The sequence below is a fragment of the Microcaecilia unicolor genome, chromosome 6 (assembly GCF_901765095.1).
Source record: "Microcaecilia unicolor chromosome 6, aMicUni1.1, whole genome shotgun sequence".
NCBI lineage: Eukaryota > Metazoa > Chordata > Amphibia > Gymnophiona > Siphonopidae > Microcaecilia > Microcaecilia unicolor.
The window spans coordinates 310,178,442-310,190,956 of NC_044036.1; the positions used below are offsets into that span (position 1 = coordinate 310,178,442).

Sequence of the window (12,515 nt, forward strand, 5' to 3'; positions counted from 1 at the left end):
GCAAATTTTTCACATGAACGGGTGAGAAATTAACCCAAGCCCCCAAAGGTGGCACTATTAAATCTGAAGGTTTTACCTGCTCTGCAATATTCCAGATTCTGACAGAACAATCACAGCTGGCTGATGCCAAAAACGTATCCCTGTTTTTTGTTTCACAACACATTAGCTTTTCCTCTTTTTAAAAAAAAGTTTTTAAGTATTGTGGACACAAGGAAGGAAGATCTGTTCAGCCTAAATACATATAAATATAGAAAGTATGCTGCCTTAATGAACATGGCACATTAGTTGGATGGTCTTTGTTTGCTGCAGACACACTGAAGCTTTTTCTCAGAGTTAGTGGGAACTTCGGTGGTTGCACTCATATTTTAAGGTGTTTTTCATTTTCCTGTGCATTGTTCTGCAAAATCATTTTTTTGCTGCCATTTTTTTTTCCTTCAGTACATTTACCTTCAGAATTCCAAACTAGTGATCTACATTGTTTGGTTAGCATACTTTAAATGTTAGTGTGTTTTACATTGATTTTAACATTAAGTCAATTACTGCAGCTTAATTTCTTAATGTGTACAACTAACTGAAAAGAAGGTCCAAAATCATGGAAAAATCCACTCAAACAAACCCCAAATCTTTGCCCTGTGTACATCCTTATTCAAAATATAAAGTGTGTCCTGCAAACAAAGTGGAAAAGGAAGGGGAGAATCCATGCCCTTTAAAAGTTTGATGCTTTGCAAGGTGGCCAGTGCTTTGTGAAGAACCTTCATCCTTCACTTCTTTTTCTCTTTCCAGAATGATTTTTTTCCTCTTTACTCAAGTCTCCTACTGCAATGAACTAGGATGTACCCCTCCTCTGTATTACAAAACCTGTTTTTGATTTTTTTTTTGTATAATCTTATTTGAAAACAAAGAACATGACTGCAGATAAGACAATATCCTGTTCAGAAGGAATGGATCCTCAGGAGCTTAGCCGAGATTGGGTGGCAGAGCCGGTGGTGGGAGGAGGGGATGGTGGTTGGGAGGCGGGATAGTGGTGGGCAGACTTATACGGTCTGTGCCAGAGCCGGTGGTGAGAGGCGGGACTGGTGGTTGGGAAGCGGGGATAGTGGTGGGCAGACTTATACGGTCTGTGCCAGAGCCGGTGGTGGGAGGTGGGACTGGTGGTTGGAAGGCGGGGATAGTGCTCGGCAGACTTATACGGTCTGTGCCAGAGCTGGTGGTGGGAGGCGGGGCTGGTGGTTGGGAGGCGGGGATAGTGCTGGGCAGACTTATACGGCCTGTGCCAGAGCCAGTGGTTGGGAAGCAGGGATAGTGCTGGGCAGACTTATACGGTCTGTGCCAGAGCCGGTGGTGGGAGGCAGGGCTGGTGGTTGGGAGGTGGGGATAGTGCTGGGCAGACTTATACAGTCTGTGCCAGAGCCGGTGGTTGAGAGGCAGGGATAGTGACTGAGCAGACTTACATACGGTCTGTGCCAGAGCCGGTGGTTGAGAGGCAGGGATAGTGACTGAGCAGATTTATACGGTCTGTGCCAGAGCCAGTGGTGGGAGGCGGGGCTGGTGGTTGGGAGGCAGGGATAGTGCTGGGCAGACTTATATGGTCTGTGCCCTGAAGAGGACAGGTACAAATCAAAGTAGGGTATACACAAAAAGTAGCACACATGAGTCTATCTTGTTGGGCAGACTGGATGGACCGTGCAGGTCTTTTTCTGCCGTCTTCTACTATGTTACTATGTTACTATGTTACTATGTTACTATGTATATAAATGTTACTGTGGCATCATGCACATAAAGGTCTATTTTATGAAATGGCATCTTAGACCTTTTATATGCTGTTGTAAATCGTTATGTCCTGCCATTTTAGAAACGGAGTCATCTATTTCTCCCCAAAGCTGTCACTGAGCTCCATATGCCTTTCGAGTTTCACTTTTGGGAGAGGTACAAACCTTTGGGGATGATGGAGGTAACCTCCCCTAATCCCTCCAGTGGAGTGCTGCTGAATAGGACAACTTTTCTAAAACCTGGACATTCTGGCTGGCAGATCTAAATTCCAATGTCCATCTTTTTTTCTGAAATGGGGAATGAACATCTAAAGTTGCTGTTGCTGTGCTGCTTTTTTTGCATATCGGGGTTTTGCAGAATTGTGAATTAAAGACTGTAACGTTGCCATAGAATTCAACTTGTGGCACGATCAGAAGTAGTTTGGGAAGGGAGGATATAGGGAGTAGCATTTCTATCCCAAAGGTTGTGGGTACTGATGCTTGAATTGGTCGCCTCCAGGAACTTGTCCAAACTTTTTTTAAACCCAGATTCACAAAGGAACATGGTTTGCGCATAGTGTGGGGCGTGGCTTGGATGAGATTAAAATCTATGCATGCATTCCCCCTAACACAGGAATACACTCATATGGGTAAAAATGTCCACATTGAATGTATACACTAGTTCAAAGGTGCATACGGGTTTTACAGAAGTGCTTGTTTCAGCCAGGGCTTTACATGAGGGATTCAGAGAATCATTCTCCTAGTTTCTGTTCTCCTCCCAAACGAAACCTAGTTATATCGGAGCTTTTCTACTTAATTGGTGACGTTTGCACGTGCAGATTTGTAAACTGGGGCACTACACTTCCGTGTGCTTTCATCCCTGCATGTGCCAGCGTGTACCTATGCTCTCCTGTAGGCAGTATAGAAAAGGCTCTGTGTTGGCAGATTCTTTTCTGAAATATGATTGGAACTGAGCTAAGTCTTAACCTGTAAACTCATCCAACAACTAGGAAAACAACCAAGTTTTAAGAAATTCATAAGTAGGTCACAAGCTACTTGATAATACACTGAATCCTTCTGCTCAGTGTGCTGCTGTGGCTAGGAAAGCGAATAGAATATAGGCGGTCAGTGGCCGAACTGTTTGGGGAGGCTAAAGGGGGTGGGGCTAGGGGTGTGGTCAGGGGCGGAGCTTACATCCATAATTGTCTGACAACACACAGAAAAAAAAATAAGTAAAAATAAAAGTCACAATTAATACCTTTTATTAAATTTAGATATTAGATATGTATCATATGTCAAAGAATAAAGTGGTTGCTCAAAGCATATTCTAAGCACAATCGCTCAACTGCAAAACACAATGCACAACTTTGTTCAAAAACATACTCAGAACTTTTCTGTACCATAAATATTACACTGGGCAGAACCCAATACCCCAATATACCACCCATACGGAAAATGCAGACCGTCAACAATATGAAACAAGGGATCATAATATCACAATTCTCATGTAGAGCCACAAAACACCCTTTTAGGGTGGATAGTGTTCACAATGAGCTTCTTTTATTAATGACCAGATAGAGATAAGAGCAGTGGTGTGCTGGAGCCGGCTCGCTCCGGCTCGCAAGATCCGGTTGTTAAATTTTGGCCAGACTTGCGAGCCGGTTGTTGGAAAGGGCGAGCCGGCTCTCCCTCCCTCCGCCCTCCGGATCCGGTCCCTCATCGATCCTACCTTGAATATCGAATTCTTCGGGGCAGGCAGTGTTGCCTGCCTGCAGCTATCGCTAACTTTCCTCCGCCGCCTGTTTGTGCTTTAAAAATGGCCACCGAGACTTCCAGAGGCGGCCTCGCGAGACTTCTGTAAGTCTCGGCGGCCATTTTGAAACGCGATCAGGCGGCGGAGGAAAGTCAGCGATGGCAGCGGGCAGGCAACACTGCCTGCCCTGAAGAATTTGATGGCCAAGGTAGGGTCGGTGAGGGACCGGATCGGGAGGGAGGGAGGAAGCAGGAGAATTTGCAGAACGAGTCGGGAGGGGGTGGCAGGGGAAAGAAGGGAGCTGCTGGCCATGGGTGCATGCAGGGCAGGGGAGAGGAGGGTCGCTGGCCATGGGTGCATGCAGGGCAGGGGAGAGAAGGGTCGCTGGCCATGGGTGCATGCAGGGCAGGGGAGAGGAGGGTCACTGCTGGCCATGGGTGGATGGAGGGCAGGGGAGAGAAGGGTCGCTGGCCATGGGTGCATGCAGGGCAGGGGAGAGGAGGGTCACTGCTGGCCATGGGTGGATGGAGGGCAGGGGAGAGAAGGGTCGCTGGCCATGGGTGGATGGAGGGCAGGGGAGAGAAGGGTCGCTGGCCATGGGTGCATGCAGGGCAGGGGAGAGGAAGGTCACTGCTGGCCATGGGTGGATGGAGGGCAGGGGAGAGAAGGGTCGCTGGCCATGGGTGGATGGAGGGCAGGGGAGAGAAGGGTCGCTGGCCATGGGTGCATGCAGGGCAGGGGAGAGGAAGGTCACTGCTGGCCATGGGTGGATGGAGGGCAGGGGAGAGAAGGGTCGCTGGCCATGGGTGCATGCAGGGCAAGGGAGAGGAGGGTCACTGCTGGCCATGGGTGGATGGAGGGCAGGGGGAGAGGAGGAGAGAGAGAATAAATGCTGGACATGGATGGAGGGGAGGGAAGAGTGAGGAAGGAGATAAGATAAGGGAAAAGGAAGAGAGGAGAAAAACTGCACATGGATGAAGAAAATAGGCAGAAGCTGAGGACCAGAAATGAAGAAGAAAGGAGGAAAGGAAAGAAATAAATGGAAAGGAAACCCTGGAAACGGAGTTAAGAGGACAGATAGCAGCAGAATCGGATACTGGGCCAGCATGATCAGAAAAACAGTCACCAGACAACAAAGGTAGAAAAAATCATTTATTTTCATTATAGTGTTTGGAATATGTTCCCTTTGAGAATCAGGTGCTCAACATTAAAAAGTTTATATTTATTTACTTATTTATGGCATTTTATCCCACATTAAACATGAATTAGATTGGAACCTAGGATCATTTAATTTTTTTTTCCTGGACAGAGTAATGCATTGCCCCCCCCCCCCCCCCACTGGCTATAGCCAGCTCTGCAATTTTGGGGGGCGCACAGGTGGATGGGGGGGGCGCAGAGGTGGATGGGGGGCGCCGAGGTGGACGGGGGGGGGCGCAGTGGTGGACGGGGGGGGGGGGGGGTGCCGAGGTGGACCATGGAGAGAGCCTGTTGTTAAAAATTTACCAGCACACCACTGGATAAGAGCTTTCAAATTTCAATTTTGGCACAGTATAAGTCATCACAAACAAAATATAGGAAAACCAAAAGCATTAGGGGCTTATAGCCCATTTAGTTATGTTTAAACAAAAGAGATCTGCATGAAACAAAATATTAATTTTTTATTTTGACTTAAACCCTTCAGAGTCAGCACCTACCTCTCCTGAAATCCAACGTGCGTTGCGTGCCAAAATTTCCTCAAATTATTATGGTCTGGGTCTGGGAAGGAAGTGGGAACTCCTCAGACAGCCACTCTTATCCAGCCTTGAGCCTTCCTTACTCAGTGACGGCCCCTCCCGCACATTCCCACCTATGCGGAACAGGAAGTTGCATCATGATGGGACGGGAGCTCTCGTAGGGAAGGCTGACTCTGACTGGCTAAGCCTGAGGTGAAGAAGAACATCATGATGACGATCGGTGACGTAGGGTAGCCCGAAGCCGGTTTAAGGCGGATCAGCAGTGTGGAGGCAAATAGAGGAGGAGGAGGGACGCAGTGCGCTGGTGAGAGACCGAGTAGCCCCGGGCGGGCGGAACTGGGCATGGGCATGGCGCTCAGGTGAAGGTGAGCCAGCAGCACTGCAAAGAAGAGAGAGGACTGGAGTCAGTCGACTGGTCTACTCTCAGACAGTGGCGTAGCCAGACCTGACATTTTGGGTGGGCCTGGAGCTAATATGGGTGGGCACTATGTATATAGGTATGTGTAGCACTTAATGATGGATTTCTAAGTAGTCTGCCCAACAGCTGCCCTGCATCAATATAAACCACATATATACTTAATAGAAAAACAGATATTTGTAATACAGTTACATTATCCCATATCTTAAACATGACCAGACATAAGTCTGCAATAATGGCAAACATCTCAATACACATAACAGGATCCTGCAATATAATTACAGCAATAGCATAGATCCTTCAAACTTTGCTTTATAACAAATGCCTGATTAAGTAAACTTTGAAGTCTTTTTCACTTCCTCTAGCTCTACTCTATCTCCCTTCTGATGCTGACAAAATAAAATGACCACGGTTTGGTACATATCCTTCAACTTTACATTATAATAAATATATATGCCTTATTAAGCTGTATTAATCAAACATTTAAACTTATTCATTTTCTACCTACTATGGAATTTGTCACATATAGAGGACATAACTGGAATGTTTCCTCTTATAGCTTTCCATAGGAAAAATGTATTTAAATTCGGGTAGCACCTCAATAATAACAACACAAAATCCCTTCACCTCCAGGTACTTTGTGAAGTAACAGAAAATCCTGCAAAGAAGCTTCTTGAGTCTATGTTTCAAACCTTAACCAATTCTGAATACAAATGCCAATAACAGTACCTTTAAAAAGGCAGCAGTGAATACACACAACAGCAATACGCATCTCATTGGAAAGGCCAGACAAGTCAGACTCCTAGATCCCCCACACAAACTACATGCCAGCAAAATCTCTCACCTGCTGGTTCACATGCAAAACACAGACCAACCCTCATCAATTATAGAATTAAGGACCAAAAATCAGAAATTGTCTTGTAGCCTGGCATCAGTCCTTCCCTTCCTTACCCCCCTATCCATCCTTGTAGCCTGGCATTGGCCTTTCCCTTCCCTATCCCACCATCCAGCCCTTCCCTTCTCTACTCTACCCCCACTATCCATTCCCATAGCCCAGCATCAGTCCTTCCCTTCCCCACCATCCATCTGATTGGTAGGCATCTGCCCCAGCCCTCCCTGCATGCAGCCTAGCATTAGCCCCCTTACCCATAACTCCCTAGTATGGCATCCCCTCACCCCCACCCAGAAACCTGTCCACATTAAATATAAAGCTTTTAAATAATAATATTATTATTATTTTAACCTGGGCACTGCAGAGGACGCACTGAGAGGGAAACGATGCAAGAGGAGATGAACCTGCCTGCGTGCTTGCCTGCCTCAGTGAGCACTGCTGTGCTGCCTTCACTTCCAATTTGTCGCGACTTGGAGAGGGGAGGGCGGGGGAGGGAGGCGACATGCTGGACATGGAGGGGAGAGAGAATTGCTGGACATGAAGGGGAGGGCAGAAGAGAGGAGAATTGCGACTTCAGGTAAAAGATTTTGGAGCACAGGAGCAGGAACGGAAGGGAGCGGGCAAGTGAGCCGGACCTCAGGAAAAAGGTGCCAGTACGCTGTACCGGCACAAAAAAAGCACTGTATGTATCCCTCATTGATACGTCTCTGACTCTAAAGTTTAGCAATTTTATTAATACAAAATGTATTTTCACATATCACAAACTCTTCCTATCCGAGAATGTTTTATATAAAAACAAACACAAAAAAAAGCAATCCGATTTTCACTTACCAGCTCTGTCAACACTATTCTGCTTATAATCGAAAGAGAAAAACGCCTATATTCCGACCTAAATCGGGAGATGGACGTCTTTCTCTCGCGGGTGCCCAAATCGGTATAATCGAAAGCCGATTTTGGGCATCTTCAACTGCACTCCGTCGCGCGAACAAATAAAGTTGATGGGGGCTGTCGGCGACGTGGTGAAGGCGAAACTGGGGCGTGGTTATCGGCTGAGCAGAGATGAACGCCCTCGGCCGATAATCAAAAAAATAAAGGCGTTTTTAGCGAGAATTTAGGGCACTTTTGGTGGACCCTTTTTTTTCACGAACAGGTCCCCAAAAAGTGCCCTAAATGACCAGATGACCACCGGAGGTTATCGGGGATGACCTCCCCTTACTCCCCTAATGGTCACTAACCCCCTCCCACCAAAAAAACGAACTTTAAACACTTTTTTTCCAGGCTGTATGGCAGCCTCAAATGTCATCCCCAGCTCCATCACAGCAGTATGCAGGTCAGTGGGTGCAGTGGACTTCAGGCAGGTGGACCCAGGCCCATCCCCCCCTACCTGTTACACTTGTGGTGGTAAATGGGAGCCCTCTAATCCCCCCCCCAAAACCTACTGTACCCACATGTAGGTGCCCCTTTCACCCATAAGTGCTATAGTAATGATGTAGAGTTGTGGGGAGTGGATTTGGGGGGGATTTGAGGGTCTCAGCACCCAAGGGAAGGGAGCTATGCATCTGGGAGGTATTTTAATGTTTGTTTCTATTTTTTAAAAGTGCCCCTTAGGGTGCCCGGTTGGTGTCCTGGCATGTGAGGGGGACCAGTGCACTACGAATCCTGGCCCCTCCCACGACCCAAAGCCTTGAATTTGGTCGGTTTTGAGCTGGGGCGCCTCGGTTTTGATTATCACTAAAAAACGAAACCGCCCAGCTCAAAAAATGACCAAATTCAAGGCTTTTGCCTGGCAGAAACCATATTTTCGAAAAAGAAAGATAGATGTCCATCTTTTTCGAAAATACGGTTCAGCCCGCCCCTTCACGATCCCGTTCTCAGAGATGGACGTTCTTACACATAGGCGTTTGCGTTCGATTATGCCCCTCCACGTTAGCTAAACTTTCTCTTTGAACATACTGTTGGAACCATTAGCCAATGAAATGGCTTTTAGCTGTAGCTATCCCAGGTTACCTGATAATTATGCACACATCATTGCAGTCATGCCCTCCTCTCGGTGTACATGCTCAGAAAAAAAAACAAAAACTTTGAACCATTTAAAGATTTTAACAATTACACCATTTATTTTTTATTTCTCCCCAGTCTCACTTGCACACTTCTCTCCAAACCTGTTCTCTTTAATTTGAATGTTGTTCACTTCAAGCTCACCCTGAATAAAAAGTTCTTCCCATACCAAAGACATATATAGCACTGGTTGTATTCTTTTAAACAACTTCAGCAGAGCATGCCTGCCTCAGTGAGCATTACTGTGCTGCCTTCACTTGGGCAGGGGAGAGAGGAAAATCACAACTTCAGGTAAAAGATTTTGCAAGTGAGCGAACCTCAGCTGGGGAGACTTAGCCTCCCCAAGCCTCTTATACCGGGTGCCTATGGAATAGAATGTTGGGTATTATTAGGAAAGGTATAGAAAACAGGTGTGAGGATGTTATAATGCCGTTGTATCGATCCATGGTGCGATCACACCTTGAGTATTGTGTCCAATTCTGGTCACCGCATCTCAAGAAAGATAAAGTGGAATTGGAAAAGGTGCAGCGAGGGCGACGAAAATGGTAGCGGGGATGGGATGACTTCTCTATGAAGAAAGACTAAAGAGGCTAGAGCTTTTCAGCTTGGAGAAGAGATGGCTGAGGGGAGACATGATAGAGGTATGTAAAATAATGAGTGGAGTGGAACAGGTGGATGTGAAGCGTCTGTTTACGCTTTCCAAAAATACTAGGACTATGGGGCATGTGATGAAACTACAGTGTAGTACATTTAAAACAAATAAGAGAAACATTTTCTTCACCCAACGCGCAATTAAACTCTGGAATTTGTTGCTGGAGAACGTGGTGAAGGCGGTTAGCTTGGCAGAGATTAAAAAGGGGTTGGACAGTTTTCTAAAGGACAAGTCCATAGACCGCTACTAAATGGACTTGGAAAAATCCACAACTTCAGGAATAACATGTATAGAATGTTTGTACGTTTGGGAAGCTGCTAGGCGTCCTTGACCTGGATTGGCCGCTTTTGGGGACAGGATGCTGGGCTCGGTGGACAGCTCCAGGAGGGCTGTTTTAGGCCAGATCTAAATTTCTGACAACTCCATTCTGCTACCTGTAGCATTAATCTAATTGGTTATCATAAGAAACCACAAGCACAACCATGCATTGAGATTTAAGATGAGAACCAGGATTAGCCAAAAAATATCTCCCAGCAGGAACTGGGTAGCTTGGCAACTCTGTTTAAAATTGTGAATGTGAGCAGCTGGGCCACAAATAGGTATTGAGAAGCTCTGGTAGAGGTAAGTGATGGAGCCTCTGAGTGTTAAAGATGAAGAAGACTTGTTAGTGACGCACATGGGGTTCTGGGGTACTGTCTGATCTGTAGGTTATTAATAAGAAGATTTTGTCCCTTTCTCTGCTTTTTCCTTCTTCTCACATAGGTTCAAAAGATTTTAACTGCCCATCCCTTGTAAATGTAAAAGTCGGTGACTCGGTTCAGCTGATCTGCTATGCTTCTGATGATATTTGGAATGTGATTGTGTATGACCCTCTGAATGGTAATGAAAAAATCATCGATACATATGAAAGCAAAACTGTCAGTGCTGATAAGAGAATTACCCTAGAGATTGGGAAGGCCTCACCGCCATACATGTCCAGCGCTGCCCTTAATATCCGCAATGTGAACATTTCCGACGCAGGCACCTACATTGTATTTCTTCACGCAGATGGGAGTTTTAAACAACTAGGAATTGAACTGAGAGTTGAAGGTAAGCTTAGAGACTAAATTTAAGAATGAAAAGACACAAAAGGCCGATGCACAGATGTTGTGGGCAACTGTGCGAGTTATGCAGGCAAATCTCTGTTTTTGCAAATCTCTATTTCTGCTCATGACTAAGGAAGCCTTGTACTAAAATGCTAAGCACTAAGGGCACCTTCAGTTAGGTCTCGGGACATAGCGTGCTAAGCGTGGATTCTATAACGGCAATTACGCATGCTCCTGCCGCTGTAGAATACCAATGTAAGTCCGTATATATGCTCCTAACTTTAGACATCATTACTTATGCCATGTGAAAGGCTGTAAGCAGTTAAATGCGTAAATGCTAATATTCTGTATCATGCGTTCATAACTGCTAGCCACGCCCCTGACCCGTCCATGCCCTTCCCATGGCCATTATCAGTTTGCTATTAAATTAATTTGCTTCTACTAAAGCTTAGCTCGAGTTGTCTGCAGCAGGGCCCATAGGAATAAAATGGGACCTTCTGCAGATAACTCAAGCTAATCTTTAGTTAAAGACCCCCTAACTATTGGCAGGTACCACACGCTCATTTTATTTATTTTTAACATTTTATATTTTGCACTTGTCTGAAAATTCTGAGTGGATTGCAACTCAAATTCATAAATGAAATCAACAAACATGACAATGACTAAACAAACAGTAAAACGATACAGATACAAATAAATACACTAGTCCTGCTTCAAATGGTCTCTACAACAATAATGGGGAGAGGGGCCGCGTAAAATTTGTAGTTACTGCATGAAAAAATCCCATGTTAAGCCACAGCAACTGCACAATTTTCTGCACTTTTGAAGTATTCTGGGGCATGGTTTTAGTTTAGCTGGATACCACCGAATATCACTGCTATCTGGTTAAACCTATTCAGCTAAGTTTGCCCATGTAGTTTATAGATCTAACTATGTCTTTAACCCATTAGTGGCCAACAAATATGGGAATATTGGGCACTAATGGGTTAATGAGGTATATTCAGTGATAGGCCTTTATTGGTTACTAGTAAAAATGGCCCGTTTCTGTATGAAATGAAACGGGCGCTAGCAAGGTTATTCCCCCCTCCCTCGCTCTCTCCCTCTGTCCCCTCCAAGTTCCACGGCCCCCTTTCTTCCCTTCCGATTTCTAGGTCGTCCTCACTCCCCTCTCCCACTCCCCTGCAACTCACCACTTTGTCCATAAGTTTCCAGGTGTTCTGTAAGGGCCTGATTGGGGGTGCTGTTTTGGGGGGGTTTTTTGTTGTTTTTTTTTTACAGGTGGTGCATTCCCCCCCTCCTCTCCTCTGAGTTCCAGGCCCCCCTCCCCTCTTCTCTGAGTTCCAGGCCCTCTCCCTCTCTCCCTCCCTCTCTCTCCTTCCCTCTGTCCGTCCTCTGAGTTCCAGGCCCCCCTCCCCCGAGTTCCAGACCCCCCGCCCCCCTCCAAAATCGGCACCCCCTCTCTCAGTCTCACAGACTCGTCCTTGCGATGCCTCCACCCGTGGTCCTCCCCGACACTGGCCCCGCCCATCCCCCTACGTGCACATCACCCCGCCTCCAAATCGCCAACCCCCCTCTGCTACCCTCACCTCCCCCCCCTCTTACTGGGGTCCTGGTGGCAGCAGTGAAGGGCGAGCAGCAGGCTCGGCGAGTCAGCTGCCTTCTCTTCTCTTCGCTCTCAGCTCTGTCTGTGATCCCGCCCTCATTTCCTGTTTCCGCAAGGGCGGGACCAGAGTCAGAGCTGAGAGCGAAGAGAAGGGAAGGCAGCCGACTCGCTGAGCCTGCTGCTCGCCCTTCACTGCTGCCGCTGGGACCCTGGTAAGAGGAGGGGAGAGGAGGGTAGCAGAGGGGGGTTGGCAATTTTGGAGGGAGGGCGATGTGCACATAGGGACGTTTCTTCCCCCTCCCGCTGTTCTTCAACTGTCCGCTGTTCTTTTTGCCGGTCACGCACTACCCGCGTCTCTCACTGGGATCGTAACCACCTCCTGACGTCAGCAAGCAGGGTTCTAGTGCTGGCCAGTGACGTCAGCAGGTGGTTATGATCCCAGGTAGACACTTGCGAACGTTAACGGAGCAAATTATTATATTAGAAGTCTAGGAGACCTGTGGAGGCATATTTTCAAAGCACTTAGACTTACAAAGTTTCATAGTAACCCATGGAACTTTGTAAGTCTAAGTG

The 12,515-nt window shown here is 46.8% G+C and overlaps 1 protein-coding gene across 1 annotated transcript in view; it reads left to right on the forward strand.

Moving 5' to 3' along the window:
- The window catches only part of LOC115472554, a 73,081-nt gene that overhangs the window by 47,675 nt on the left and 12,891 nt on the right, over nt 1-12,515 (forward strand). Inside the window, exon 3 of the mRNA XM_030206851.1 lies at nt 10,017-10,343. Within this exon, the coding sequence (XP_030062711.1) occupies nt 10,017-10,343 (327 nt within the window). The remainder of the gene's footprint in view (nt 1-10,016; nt 10,344-12,515) is intronic.